At 45.4% G+C, this 15,484-nt stretch overlaps 1 protein-coding gene across 2 annotated transcripts; it reads right to left on the reverse strand.

The window, feature by feature from the left end:
- Nucleotides 1-27: 27 nt before the first annotated feature.
- On the reverse strand, nt 28-5,428 carry DRG1 (developmentally regulated GTP binding protein 1). 2 transcript variants are annotated; one of them, NM_001245731.1, is given in 10 exon segments: nt 30-145; nt 608-730; nt 1,668-1,794; nt 1,797-1,835; nt 2,024-2,154; nt 2,889-3,058; nt 3,592-3,661; nt 4,060-4,235; nt 4,994-5,117; nt 5,269-5,368. In NM_001245731.1, coding segments are annotated over 8 exon segments (765 nt in total). In that variant the 5' UTR covers nt 5,311-5,368; the 3' UTR covers nt 30-145; nt 608-730; nt 1,668-1,781.
- Nucleotides 5,429-15,484: the final 10,056 nt, after the last annotated feature.

A 15,484-nucleotide genomic window follows, 5' to 3' on the forward strand; every position in this document is an offset into this window, starting at 1 on the left:
AATGACAAAATTTCAGGCACAGCAACAAACCATGTAAGAATAACTTTATTTCTTCACAATCTGAATAACATCCTCATCTTCAAGAGTGTGGTCTTTTCCAACTTTTTGAGGGTTGTGTTTAACAGATGAACCCCAGACCAGCGCACTGAAAGAAGAAAAATCAAATTTAAAAGGCTTAGAGGTATGATATGCAAGCAGAATAGCAGCTATTTCTGTCACACAGCTAATACAGAAAGCAATGCTTCAGAGCTATTTTTGTTGTCCTACAAGTACCTGGCTGAGTAGTTGGTGTGAACCAGGGTTAGAAGCAGCTCAGAACAAAGCCTGAATTTGTCCTGAGTACCCAAGTGCATGGGACAATGCTTTGCAATGCTGTGTCTAGTGCTACTTTTAAATAGCAAAATTTAAAAGTACACAGAAGACATTTATGTAGGAAAGAGCATGAGAACATGAAATACAGCAACTGAAGTATTAAGTTTGATTATCATAGGCAGATTTATTCAACATTAAAAAAAAGTCCTGGCATTCCCTTCTAGTTTAGAAGAGGATGAAATCTCTGAAGGCAAGTTATTTTCTATTCTATGTATGCTTTTATGATAATACTTACTATTTAAAGTCTTTTATGAGATTTTTGTGGATCTTCATGCAAAAATCCTCCACTGTGGTCTTGCAGTAAGGTAGTACCACAGGAGAGGTGTAGTCTGGGAGCTGCCCTTTAGGTTTTGTGTAGCTGTAACACAGACGGAACCATCAGTCAATACCAAAACTTGCTTTTTCAAACCCATTGTGATATTTCATCAGTGATTTGCACTGTCACCCCCAGCATGTGGGCCAAATCCCACTACTCCAGTGGTGACAATGGATACACTGTAAAACATTTGGTGGACCTAAGCTGAAAATGCATCTGGGCAGCCAGTGGCTGCAGTGGGTTTTCCCTTGTAACTGCAAACGTTTCTCACTTGTGAGCTTTCTGAATGTGCTTTAAAAAAAGCCAAATGGCAAGAGTTGTTGGAAAAGAACATCTTTAATATTATGGTTCCAACTTAGCTTTTTTTTTTCTGTGAAAACCTCAACATATATTAAAAAAGGCACCTGATGAAGTCTATAGCATAGATACCTAGACCACAGATACAGGGGATTGTGAAATGCCTTTTCACAGTATATTCTATATTATTACAAGAAGATAGATATAAATTTAAAAGACAACAATTACTGCATTATGAGTATTCGTAAATTCATTCATAAGTTCATCCAAAAATGCCTAAGAATTATGAGGTAAACCTGGAATAACTTGTACTAAAAATATCTAAAATTCTAGATTAAGAACTAAGTTCTGTCAAGACAGCTGCATCCATGACAGACTGAAAAGATGATTACATCTGGAATCACAGTGTTACCACGAAGTTTGTCTAGAGTTCCATATTTTCAGGAATTTTTTTAAGATATGCTTTGGTCTTGGTTTCACAAGGTTCTCCTTTAATTCCCCTACAAATTCAAAACAGCATTTGTGGCTATCACAGAACAGCTAAGATGAACACAATTTCTGGGTTACAAAGCAAACACCAGTTGGTAGAAAAGCACTGTAAAATATTCTTCATCCATTCCTGAGACCTTTTTCAGTCTCAGCCATGCACTTAACTCCACAGATAGCAGCAATTTTGACTTACATTCGGACTAGTTTCAAGTAGTCCCAGATTTTCTCCAGCAGATCATCAAAGTTCCAGCGATGATGAGCAGATATTGGTACACAGTGGGGTACTTTGTAAATGATATCTAGTTCTTCAATGGAAATTTGGTCAATTTTATTTAGGACGTAAATGCATGGGATGTAAACCCTGGAAAGAGAAAGAAATTGTTAGAGCAACCTGCCAGCAGCACACTGCTACCTTCACTGCAAAGAAAAAATATTTTTAAAAAGCTTATCTCTATGTTGATGCCACATTGCTGGCTCAGCTGCTGTGGGAAGCAAACCCAAAGAACAATTCTTTTCTTGGTAATGCAGACTGCAGGGAGCCAACAGTACCTGTTTCCTTCCACAACGTCAATCAGGTCATCGGCAGTGGCGTCGCTGCGCAGGGTGACATCAGCATTGTGGATTTTATACTCTGCTAAGATGCTCTTCACTGTCTCAGTATCCAGCTCACTCTGAGGACACTGAACAGAGACAGACACACTGTTAAGGAATGGCAGAGCTAACAGCCAAATCAAGTATTACAATAAACATTGCTGTCACCCAGCAACCACTGCATATACATTACTAGAAAGAACAGCTGCATTTTAAGTTATTGGATGTGACTCTCATTTCACCACAGCTGGCCTGAGGAGAGGGAAAAACAGACCTAAATCCTAACAGCTTCATTTATATTAATGCTCCACTGAGAGCTGCAATCCAACATTTTGGAAGTAGTGCTTCCTTTCAGTTTGGGACCAGATGCAACACAAACCCAAGTATCTTCTAGTTCAGAGCCCAGACAACTACACTTTAGGTACTTAGAGTGCAGAGTTGTGACTTTTGGTATCTCTGGCTATTTCTATGCTTCTAAAGATTCAGGTAAATGGGTTGCAAGGCCTGAAACTCTGAGCAATCCTCACGGGAAGAACATTGTAACCACCAGGTAAGAGGCATTTTTTGCACATTCTCCTTTGTATCTCAAACTTGTTATGTGTGGAAAGCAACTGAGGCTCTGTTTTGAGGGCAAGGAAGTGCTCAGGCTCCAGAAGAGGTGTGGATGGCCTCTAAGGAAAGTTACTGACTGCAGCACTGCACACAGTTCAGCTCCTAAAGAAGTCACAGTACAGCATGGTCCCAGACATACCATCAACTACAAATGCCTCTTTCTTCAAGCAATTTGGTTTTTAATTTTGGTTAAAGAGAACTTCCAACTTACTGTGGCTGTAAGGTTAATGCCTCCTTTATCCTTTTTTTTAAAGCCAATATTGGGGGGCTTACTATTCAGACGAATTCCAAATCCCTCCAGTTCATTCTCAATTATTTTCTTGTGGCCAAGGGGTTTCAGCACGTCCAGAACAATCAGAATGAGATTACAGGTTCGAGCAACTAAGAATCAGAAAAAGAAAGCCACCTCTCAAAAAGCATGCTCACACAACTGAGACAAAACAACCACAGGATGGCTCAGTGGACTGATGACACTACAAAACCCCTGAAAGCCAGACCAGTGTAGGACTGAAGTTTATTGTGCTGACCAAGCAGTGATAGATCTTTACGTGCTGTAAGAATGACAGAGGGTGGAAAAAATCTTCCTGCCTCCACTTGGACACCAGACTGAGGACAATGAACTGGGTGAGGAAATAAAAACAGCAGCCTTGTTTAGGACGGGATCACATCTGCCTGCAAAACTGGCGATGTGCTTTCACTGAAGTGTCAATGCAGGACAAAAACCCAACCAGTGCACAAAGCCAGAACTGAAAATAACCGTATGAAAGCAGCTACTGCTTCTCAGCAGACAGCTCAAGTCCAGCAAACAATCCAGCTTTTTAAAGACATCAGAACAGTGACTGAACCCTTCATTCTCCTGTACTGTGTTAAAGGAACCAGTGATAGGCTGCTGTCTCCAGCTCTAACACACTCACCTGCAATGACCTGCCGTCCTCTGCCTTTACCATCTTTGGCCCCTTCAATAATTCCTGGCAGATCAAGCAGCTGTTTGATCACAGGAAGGAAAGTATCACATGAGAAAATTATTCTTCATTAAATCAATCCTACTTTTACCCTTCTAAACCAGCTGACTCTACTGCAAATCTGAACAGAGTATGACAAGACTGTTTCCCATCTGATTGTTGTATCTTGTATTACCCCATGTGCCCTTCTAGTCCAGTGGAACAGATTAACTCACAGGGAATAATTAGAACTACCACAGGAACTTCTTCCCAGAGCAAAGTAAAAAGCAGGGAAGAATCCATACCTCATGGAAACATTTCCAAGGTATTCTCAAGCACTTTTACACATCACTTCTAACCTGCTAATGTCAGACCAGACCACTCAACCCTAACAGCACAGCATCTGTATAGCCCATCCTACCCTCACAGACAAGATCTCACCTGGATCTTCGCTCCTTTGTACCTAATGACTCCAGGCACAGTAGTCAGTGTGGTGAACTCATAGGCTGCCACTTCAGAATACACACCAGCAAGATTACTCAGAAGAGTGGATTTTCCCACTGATGGAAAACCCACAAACCCAATGCGGGCATCACCTGTCTTTGCAACATCAAAACCTGCAAATAAAAAGTAGAAATATTTGTTTAATGATTGACATTTTCTATCTGCTAATGTTCTGGACAGCAGACACACTATTATTTTTAATATTGCCTGAGCAAAAGCCAAGTTAGCTTTCCTAGAAGAAGGATGAGGATGGGAAATACATTGTTCACAATCTTTATTGCCTTGCACCACTCTGTAACATTCCATTACATGTACCTGTCTAATAAAATCTTGGCTGCACAGCTTCACAGTGGTCTTTGTTTGAGTTCAGTGTAAATAGAGCATCCCCTTTAAGCACTGCAGCTTAGGAAATTCACACCTTTATATATAAAAACAGGTGGCTGCTGCAAAGGTGCATCTTCATGCAAAACCCTTAATATTTCTGCAGATTGTACGAGCCAAAATACAAAAACACTTTCATCTACACTTCAGGAAATGCTCCAGCCCATAGCCCTAGGTAGAACCACAAATCATGGTTAGAGGTCCTGTACCGGGTAGGACTAGAGAAAGCAAGGACAGAGCAGGTTGCTCAGAGAAGCTGTGGCTGCCCCATCCCTGCAAGTGTGCAAGACCAGGTTAAACAGGGCTCCTGATCTAGTGGAAGGTGTCCCCGCCATGACGGGGAGTAGAACGAAATATTCTTTAAGGTCCCTTCCAACCCAAATGCTTTTGTGATTCTATGACTGTTTAGCAGATAATCGGACAGGATTTGTGGGACAAGAGCCCCCCAGTCAGATCGAGTTCCGTCACGCCTCCCGCACGGACCACGCACCTTCGCCGGGGCCGCCGCCGCCGCCGCCCTTGGGGGTGATGAGCTCCCGGCGCAGCTTGGCCAGGCGGGCCTTCAGCAGCCCCAGGTGGTGGGCGGTGGCCTTGTTCTTCTGCGTCCGGGCCATCTGCAAGGGCACAGGACCGAGGGCTCACACGGGAGGGCTCTGCCGCCCTCAGCCCCTGCGCGACGCCTGCGGACAGGGCCCCGCCACCCCTCCCCCTCCCCGGCCCGAGCCCCGCGCCCGGCCCGCCCCGCGGGAGGCGGCGGTGCGGTACCTCCGCCTCGATCTCCGCGATCTTGGCCAGGGTGCCGCTCATGGCGCCGTCGGGCCGGGCCCGCCCGGCCGCCCCTCAGCGCCGCCGCTGCCCGCGCTCCGCTCGCGGCCGCGCACGCGCCTGCCGACCTCTCGCGAGAGACGGCGGGCGAGAAAGGGCGCGCGGCGCGCGCCGCCGGCTTCGCGCGCTGCCCTGAGGGGAGGCGGCGCAGCGCCCCCTGGGCCGTGTGCAGAGCGCGTGCCGCCTCAGAAACAGCGGCAACGGCGGGTGTGAGGGGCGAGTGTGAGGGGCGAGTGTGAGGGAGAGATGTCTGAGTGTGAGGGAGAGATGTCTGAGTGTGAGGGAGAGATGTCTGAGTGTGAGATCCGTGCGTGTGAGGGATCCGTGTGTGTGAGATCCGTGTGTGTGTGAGGGATCCGTGTGTGTGTGAGGGATCCGTGTGTGTGAGGGATCCGTGTGTGTGAGGGATCCGTGTGTGTGTGAGATCCGTGTGTGTGTGAGGGATCCGTGTGTGTGAGGGATCCGTGTGTGTGAGGGATCCGTGTGTGTGAGGGATCCGTGTGTGTGTGAGGGATCCGTGTGTGTGTGAGATCCGTATGTGTGAGGGAGATTCGTGTGTATGAGGGATCTGTGTGTTATGTGAGAGATCTGTGTGCCTGTGACATCCATGTGTGTGTGAGGGATTCGTGTGTGTGAGGGAGATTCGTGTGTATGAGGGATCTGTGTGTATGTGAGAGATCTGTGTGCCTGTGACATCCATGTGTGTGAGAGGGATCCGTGTGTGAGATCGCGTGCCTGTGAGATCCCGTGTGTGTGAGAGCGATTCATGTATCTCTGGGATCTGTGTCTGTGAAGTCCATGGGTGTGAGAGATCAGTGTATGTGTGATCTGTGTGTGTGTGTGAGACCCGTGTGTCTGTGCCCCGTGTACGTGTGATCTGTGTGTGTGTGAGACCCGTGTGTCTGCGCCCCGTGTACGTGTGATCTGTGTGTGTGTGTGTGAGACCCGTGTGTCCGTGCCCCGTGTACGTGTGATCTGTGTGTGTGTGAGACCCGTGTGTCCGTGCACCGTGTCCGTGAGATGTGAGCGAGGCAGAGCGCGGCTGAGGCGGCGGCGGGAGCCGGCGCGGGCCGGGTGTGCGAGAGTCCTGTGGGGGCCCGGGGGCGGTGCGGGCCAGCCTGAGGCGCTCGGCCGTGAGGGGCGGCCGGGCTGCGGCGCCGAGAGAAGCCGGCGCGAGGCGATGGGTGCTCGGCTGTGAGACAGGACGGAGCGAGCGGAGCTGTGCGCTGGGGCAGCGGCCCCGCAGGTGTGAGAGGAGCCGGGGGTCTCGCTGCCCGCGAGGGGAGGTGGCGTGTGCCCTTCCCTGGGGTTAAACCGGACCAGCCTCTCCGCGGTCGGTCCCGCAGCCCGCTCCGCTCCTCGCCAGGTGTGTATCTGTGGCACGGCGCGTTCCGCAGCGCTGCCGGACCGGGCGGCGCTGCCGCACTGCCCGCGGCGGAGCCTTCCCGAGCTGGTGCTTTGTCACACCGGGATTTCATGCCGGAGCTTTCTCACGGCTCCTTTCAGCTGAGCCCTGACCGTACCACTTTGCCCCAGGGACATCTGTAACTCTGCACTGAATGCAGGGTAATTAAATACAGAGGATTTTTTTAAGGCCCCTTCAAACTTTAAAATGCCAAGTATTTCCAGTGTTAGGCTGTTTCACAAGAAGCCAAACAATTCGATTTCAAATTAAAAGTATTTTTATGGCAAGGAAATACAATTTAATAATTGTTCAGGACATTGGTTTCCAAGTTTATTTCCATGTCATATTTTATCTAAATTCGAATATTTGTAGAAACCTTTCTGTCCAGTATCCTTTCCAGGAAGGCTCTTCTATCTCAACTTATTGCAATGTCTGTTTCTATAGGTTGTATCTAAATGTAAAACTTAATTTTAGGGAAAAAAAAAAAAGCCAAAAATACACTCTCCTGGGCCCGTAGTGTGAGCATTTAGAGACACACCTGCCACATTGTCAGACAGAATTCTGAGTATGTTACAACTGACAAAATTGAACTAACCTTAGAACAGTTTTGGTGATAGAATTTTTATGGAATCATTAAATCTTCTCTAACTTACAGTGAAAAGGGGAAAAAAGAGTGCTAGTGTAATGGGAACCACACTGCTATTTGTGGTCTCTGCCTCTGCATTTCCCTTTTTGTCTCATTTTAATCAAGAAAGCAGCCTTTATTGTTATAAACTCTTTATAGTAGGAACTGTCATTAATATAAACTTGTACAGAGCTTACTAAAATAGAATCTCAAATAAAGTGCAATTGCTATTCCTGGTAATGTTAGTTCAGCTAAGCTAGGGTAAATATAAATGCACCTACCCTCTGTATATTTGTTCATGGCTTTCTAATTATTCCTTGTGAACAAAATCCTTTTCCAACATGGGACGGAGAGTTGACCCTGGCATAAATTTTTTCCTATTTACTTCAGATGGAGTTGAACTTGCTTATGCCTCAACTGAATTCAGCCATACAATCAGTCCACATTTGTGGCTCTTTTTAGTAAAAGGAAAAACATTGAGAAAAATACAGATTCTGAATGCTCAGTCAGGATTTAAGAACTCCCCTCTTTTGTGCAGTAGATCATGTTTAACCTCAGAACTTACTGCTGGCTGTTCTTATAAACTCACTCCAAATCTCATAAATTGAGTCTAACTTAAAATTATTTTTCAAAGTGGGGGCTGAATGAACAAAGAGGTCAATAAAGTACATGGTGTGAAAATTTAGTTACTGGCTGGTTTTTGTGTTCCTGGTTTATGTTTCTGTAGTGTTCTTAACATACAGCTGCTCAGTAAGCTCTTAAATTGTTGTTTTTTTTTTCTCAGAAAGTTACTCAAGCAAAGGATATAAGGAATTTAGGCACCTAAAAACTTCTTTCAGTGTTGAGTATTGTCCTTAATTACCTGAAGGGAGAAAGAATTTAATTAATAAGGAAAATTAGTTTGATTTTTGGTAGCCAAATTAACACTTTCTAATTGGTTTGGATATTTGAAGTAGTTTATATTCATTTATAACAGCACCATCTTTTAAGCTTCAGAAACGCTTGTCCAACAGAGATTGTTTCTAGGTTGTAAACAGAGTAACGTATTTATTGTGAGTACTGCTGTGAATTTTTTAATATAAAGGTGTTTTATGTGAGATGGTGCTTAGAGAACAGGGTGGTTCTGACCATAGGAAATAAGATGCAACAGCTGGAAAAATAACTGAAGGGTGGGTGACTGGGAATGGATAAATTATGTCCCCTGAGGACTGCAGTCAAAACTAGAAAATAGAGTGCAAATGCTAAAACCTTATTAAAGAAAAAGAAAACAAAAGTCAGTCAGAGAAGGGAAAAATCCAGGAAATTATTAATAGAAAATTGGATATAATGTCAGAAGAGATAAAAGCCCCCAGTAGAACCGTAGAGCAAATGAAAGGAGATGCAGGAGACTGAGATCTGCTCAAAAGGTTAATTGAGCTTTATAGTGGGCACTGATAGAAGATGGAGTATGTGAATTGCCATCTTTTTTATTAAAACATATATGTGTGTTTTTTAAATTGCAATCATTCCATTTAGGAAATCTAAATGAAGTGCAGCAGAGGGAATACTTCTAAAGGCTGTAACTTGCACAACAGTCAATCTCTCCTGGGACCAATTGCCTATAATGTCAGATGACAGACAATGAAGGTTCAGCTCTGGAATTAAACTCACAAATGATCACTCAGTTGTATGAATGACTAACTGATAAACCTGAAGTATATCCCCTCAGCAGTTCTCTTGTAATGTTCTTAATAAGATAAGGAAAGCAGGTGGACAAAGACCGCATCATACATAAAGGCTGTCTCATCAAACACTTAAGGAACAGGACACAGTATGGAATCAATGATTGGGAAAAAACAGGAGTGTTTTTTTCACCAAGCTACAGTGACAGGAATGTGACTGAAATGGCACATACCTCATTAGCAAGTTCTGAATGATGGAGGGCTGTAGAAAATGGGTTTCAGAAATTAATTTTCTACACACTTCAGTCTTGCTGATACTGATCTTGAGCAAGTCTTTTCCTTTACTTGTGCCTCAGTTTTATTTTTGCACAAGAGGAATGTGCAGTTGCTGTAGAATGATTGAAACTTTCATGTTTCCATAGCATTGCCCTGCAAGTATGGTAACTATAGCTCACTTTCATAGGAGAGCTTAGGAGCTAATGCATTTAGGTTTTATGTCAAACTATCCATTTAAAATAAGCTACTTCATTATGGGTCAAATTCTGAAATTCTCTCTAAAACAACTAGTATTTGGGTCAAATTCTGAAATTCTTTCTAAAACAACTAGTATTTTAGCTTGAGTAAGAGTTTTACTTACATGAGATAGTGAGATGCAAACAAAGTATATTGACAAGAGGCTTGCAAGTGTTTTGGATAGCCATGTGAAATTTATCATAGTACAATACATGGTAAATACTGTGAGTATGAAATTAATTGTGATAACTCATGTATGCTTCATTAAAATCACATAAAGTACCTTGTTAAAAATAAGCAGTGAGTGCTCACCTAGTCAGTTTTGAGGGTTTTTTCTCCTCTTTATATTCTAATAAATAACTCAAATACTTGTGGATATCAAGTTTATTCACAGTGCACTGAGAAGGTCATTTTAGCTTAAGAGCTACTCTGGTAGTACAACCCTTGTGGTTTTGGTAATTCACCTCATGCCAGAAGCTGCAGACAATACTGACAATCAGCTGATGCTGTGTGTTTGTGGGCTTGCTGCAGACTGCATTTCTAGATTTGTGGTGGGATTTCTGCAGGATTTCAGAAAGTGGGGAGAAGGTGACAGGGAGGAAATGAAATCATGATTTCAGGTGAAGCAAGAATCTTGAAATTTCATATCCTCTCAGAAACGATCACCCACCCAGTGAAAAATAATTAGTATCAAATGGTAATGGTAATCTGAGTACTTATGATTTTAAGAATTATAGGTATGACACTGTAACCAACCTGCCAGAGTTTCCTCATGAAAAAGGGTAACTGCAACTTTAGGCATATAGAGAATTGGTTAATTTAAAGGTGTTTTTTCTGTGGGTTTTTGTTCAGTTTTGATGTTTGGTTTTATTTAATTTTTACAGTTTTGCAAATTTACCCTATGAACTGTATTTTGATTTAGATCTGGCTGCTAATTAACCCTATCATATTTCAGAGAAGAACTGCTCATGCTGAAGAGGAGACAAATCTATAATGAGCTATAATGAGTTGACTAGGGGCCAGCTTCATACCTGTTTGCAGGAAAGATATTTTGAAAATGCTCTATCAAAAGGTAAGATTTTTTTTAAATCCATAGTGCTGAACCTTCAATGGAAGCATAATACTGATTGCCTGAGGTGAAGTGACTGAGAGTTGATTCAATTCACATCTTAATTAACTCTTCAGCCAATAGACAGAAAGTTGTGTCTCTTTTGAATGTTGTAAAATGTAAAGATGTAGCTGTTCCTAGTTGTCTTCTAGGATTAGCTTTTTTTAATGCCAGTTTACTTGTTATCTAGGTGGGAGTTTTCCTGGGGAAAAGCACGTACTTTAGCTGTTAATCTGTAAATACCAAACCTTTGTGCTTGCATTGCATATTTAGGATTGTATTGTAATGTATGCTTTAGGAGAAAAAGTTGTCTGTCAGGTTTGCTTAGGTAGGCATGAATGCCTAATTCACTGGGAGTCAATGAGATGGAATCCTAGGTTGTATTTCCACGTTGCACAGATCCCTAAATGTGGCAATCTTGCTTTGAATGGGTCAGGTTGCTTTGGTTCCAGGCAGTCTAGAATATGTTAAACTGAGCAGACTGAAGAAATGAGGGGAACAAAAGGGAGATTAAGTATCAAAGGTTGGCTTCCAAGACTGTGTAAAATCAGTATAACAACTAAAAGTTGTATAGTTTAACATCAGCTCCCCACACTTTGTTGTGGACTGCCATGCAACACACAGAGTACACAGCACATGAGTGCAGTGAGGACAGTGATCAAAAAGAGGAAAACCAAACAGTGCTGTTTTCTCACACAGTAAGTCTTTCTGTGTACTTTCCAGAGCATCATATACCATCCTATTGCTGTCAGTTTTGTGAGGGTGCTGGGTATTTTTAAAGAATTTTCATCTGCTTCTAGAGGAGAAAGCTGACAAATCACTAAACCCACGTCTGGGTTACAGAGGAAACTCTGCTGTCTCCAAGTCTGAGAATCCTTGCTGCTAGGGTTGGCATTCTCATGGGATGATTCCTAATAATAAACTAAGCAAGCTTTAAAAACTAAATTTAAGTAATAATCAACCTAATAAGTAATGAATGCTGAATTAATTGCTTGTTATATCAGTAGCAGTTAATTAAAATATAGGTGAAAGCTCAGAAAAACTGACAGCTACTCACTGAAATTGCAAGTGTGCCACGAACTGTTCAGTGTTGTGTATTTCTGTGGAACACGCATGGAAAGGAAATGGTTCATATGACTGATTAGTTGGCACAAGTGCCATGCACAAATGTCTCTGCTAATATTATAATCCCTGTGAAATAGTGACTAACCTTCTTAAAGAGTATAATAATGGGACTATTCTGAAAAATTTCAGTAGCCTCAAGACCTACACAGATTCACAAGTTGAAAGTGTTGAACAAATAGGTATGACTCAACTCTAATTAACGTATACCCAAATATGTTTGAACAGATTCAACTGTAACAGTCTTTTGTTACCTCCTATATTTGCACACCAATTTAAGGTCTGCACTTCTGAGTAAGGCCAGTAGCAATTGATCTGCAGTGAAGCGAGCAATGGTACAATGTGGAGTCCCAAATGGTACACACATGTTTGGAGAAAAGGAGATTACTAATACTATTGAAATACCAATCAAAGTGTTTCAGCAGGCACCAGGCAGCTGCAAAACATTTAGGGACACCTCAGGAATTCCCTTGAGCAGAGGTGAGACAGGAAATAGTAAGCTGAAAAAAGTAGCTGAAGAAAATGCCTTTATTTAAAAGAGGGATGGATTCAAAAGAAGTTCAGCACATTCCAGTGCAGAAGATATCAAAGAAAATAGAATAGGTATCATCTAAAAATGAGAGGAAATACTGGATATAGAAAATCTAAATTTAAAACTGAAATTTAAAATTTTCTTTCACATTATCTGGAACTTTGTGTTTAAAAAGTAATTTGCTAGTTGTGATGGTAATTGAGTTCAAAGGTAATCATTCCTGTCTGTTTATACAGTTATGTATGGAGAAATGCCATTTAGTCATCACATTAACCTTACAAGTCTGTTCATAGTGATGAGCCAAATTTTTGCTCAGTGTGTTTAGAACCTGTTTATTTTCAGAAGAAATTTGGCAATGTTTTAACAAATGCTAGTTGAGTGACTGCTTCAATAGTCTTGTATTCTGAGACAGGGTAAGTTTGGGACCAGAAAACATTCTAAGCAGCAGTCCTTTAAGTGTGCTGGTGGAGCTGTAGGGTGCAATAAGCCAGTGTAGAAAGACTGTAAGTACCAAGAGGAGAGCTACAGCCACTACCATGGCAAGTGCTGAGGAGCCAAGGCAAAGGGCTCGGTCGGTACCCTTGTGATTACCCAGGACTGCAAGGTGCTGGTGGTCATGTTGAGCGAGCATCCAGCAACTACTCGGAGTGTGAGCTCCCAGTGTGCTGGTCTGGCATCCTCGTGGCAAGTGTGAGTGGATCACTTGCCAAGAAACAGCCATGCTTTGGGGTTTTTTTAGCTTTTACCCAGAGAAGCAGGCAGGGTGTGTGGGATGGTGCCTTTTAAACAGGAGGGCTGGAAGCTGAAACCAGAACATTCCGTGGCAACTGGAGAAAGTTCTGAGGAAAGTGCTGTGAGAGAGGCAAGACCCCCCCTCCCCCTGCCTAGAGGAGAGACAAAGAACAGGCGAGGAGGGAACTGAAATAGGAAGCAGGAACCATGTCAGGAGGCTGGGGGCTAAAAGAAAGCAAATTAATAAACCACTGGGGGAAAGGCACACAACTGTCCAAAGCCACTAGGAAAGATAAGCAAATTCCAGATTCTTTAACTGCTCCGTGGCTGTCTGTGCTGGCAGCCTGGCTAGTGAGTTAAACATAATCATTTTCTTCACTGTAGCAAGTACAACTTGTGTGTGTCTGCGGCACACAGATTTAAGAGTACACAAGCACTGTGTTATCTACATAATAGAGTGTATTTAAGCTGGGTTTGTCAGCATTGCTACCACTCCACGTCGAATTTCTCAAAGTATATGTTCATATCAGGGTGTGTGCACACAAAGTGCAGTAAAAAAGTTGCTGGTAATATTCTGACTGCAGTAGAGACAAATAGTTTCTATGGAAAGCATAAGAAATCTGGTGTACAGGCTGAGGGCACTGTGTGGCCTTAAGCGTTAACTTAATATTTTGAAAGTTGGAAGCTTGGTGCACTCATTTGCACATCAGTACCCAGAATGCTTTTTCAGTTCCACCACTATTTAATTCAAGTGCTGGGTTGGAGCTTTTGGAAGGCTGTGAGTTTGTGAAGCCCTCACATGCGCCAAGTTCACTATTTTCCGCAGAATAGTTTAAGTGACAATATTAGATTGTGAATAGGTGGTCCGAGCATTCTTAATTAAGCTTGATGTTACAAATGCAAAAAAGTGTCCTTGAACACTTTTTTCCAAGCGTTGTCTTTAACAAAACAAAGAACTCTATTTGGAGAATGTGTGTGTGTGATGTGGGGGGGGGGCGGGGGGGAGATGTTTCTTCAAAAGTAGAGAAAAATTCCTCTCTAAGACAGAAAGCAGATTTCAGATGCAAATGAATAACGATGATGTTGAAATAGCAGCTCTTCATAAAGAGACCTCGAGCACACAGGGAAGATTCAGCACTAGGACAGTCCAGACAACCCTGCGCAGGGAATTCGGCAGTGCTTTTTGGAGCGTTTAACCTGGGCCCGGGGAAGGGTAACTTGAGGGAGCGGGAGCCTCGCCGCGCCGGGGCGTGGGGCGCTCCGGGCGCCGTGGGAACCCCGGGTGCGCGGGAGGGGCTCCGCGGGCAGCGCTCTGCCCAACATGGACGCGCTCGGGGCTCTGAGGTGCCCGTGCTTCCCGCAGCCCCCGGCCCGCGGGTACCGTTCCTCCCAACCGCTCCCAAGGGGAGGGCATTTTCGCACTGGAAGAATTCCCGCTGTACCCCTTCCCTCCCCCACAATGCCGGCGCTTCGCTCTTCTAGCGAGGCTGAGAGTTGATCGTGTACGGGGAGTGGGGGTGAGAAATGCAATGAAAGACCGGGGGGAGGCCGGTCTGCGCTGCAGCCCCTGGCCCCTCTGGGATCGGCTCTCCTCAGGCGAGCCGAGGAGGTGGGGGCCGCTCTGCGCCTCTGCAGCTCCGGGAGGGTTTGCATTGGACGATTCGCGCCTGGGGAGGGGGGAAGGTTGCCTGCAGCCCCCCCGCCGGCCCCTCCTCCTCTCTCCAGTGGGAGGGGGGTCTCGGGGGCGAGCTGCAGCCCGGATATTTGGGGGAGGGGGCGAGCGCAGCCCCACCACCCCCACGAGCCGCAGGGGGGGGGGCCTCGCTGCCGGCTCGGCATTGGAGGATCGGTGCTGGGGAAGGGGGAGACTGCAGCCCCCAGCCCCCGCGGGCGGGCGGGGTGGGGGCCGGCCTGCTGGCTCTGGCTGCTCTTGCATTGGCGGATGCGGGGAGGGAGGGGGGCAGGAAGCGGGGGGGCAGGGGGGGAGCCCGACTGGCTGGAGGGGGGGTCTCTGTGAATAGGGTGGGGGTCTTCTCGTCCAAAGAAGAAAGTTTGCGGCGCCGGTGGTGAGGGTGCGTCGAAGCGGGCGGGGCCCGGACCGGGGCCGGCGGCGGCGGCGCTTGGTCGGGGAGCAGCAGCCGGGGGGCCCCCGCTGGATTTTTGTAGGGGGGGTGGTATCGCCCCCTCCTTCTCCTCCCCCCAGGGGTGAAAGTGCAAGAGGAAGTGCAGCCGCTGCCATCTTTCCTCCGCTCCAAACACACAGGGACGGACGGAGCCGGCAGCCCGGAGCCGCCGCCGGACCCCCGTCCCTCCCGGCTGCAGCCGCCGCGCCGCGCACGCCCCTTCCCGCGGCGGCTCCGCGGCCGCAGCGCCTCGTGGCGGCCGGGCCCGGGCGGGGCTCGCGCGGCCGCGCGCGCGCCTCGGCCGCCCGAGCCTTTGTCTGCCCCCCCCGCGCCGC

Source organism: Taeniopygia guttata, chromosome 15, assembly GCF_048771995.1.
Source record: "Taeniopygia guttata chromosome 15, bTaeGut7.mat, whole genome shotgun sequence".
NCBI lineage: Eukaryota > Metazoa > Chordata > Aves > Passeriformes > Estrildidae > Taeniopygia > Taeniopygia guttata.

Excerpts from the sequence above, each read along its gene's own strand:
- DRG1 (XM_032751173.3), bottom strand. The coding sequence starts at position 5,310 with ATGAGCGGCACCCTGGCCAAGATCGCGGAGATCGAGGCGGAG. Across the intron at positions 2,155-2,888 it reads GCATTAACCTTACAGCCACA|TGTCCTCAGAGTGAGCTGGA; the intron begins GTAAGTTGGAAG and ends GTCTCTGTTCAG. Across the intron at positions 146-607 it reads CTCATAAAAGACTTTAAATA|TGCGCTGGTCTGGGGTTCAT; the intron begins GTAAGTATTATC and ends TTCTTCTTTCAG.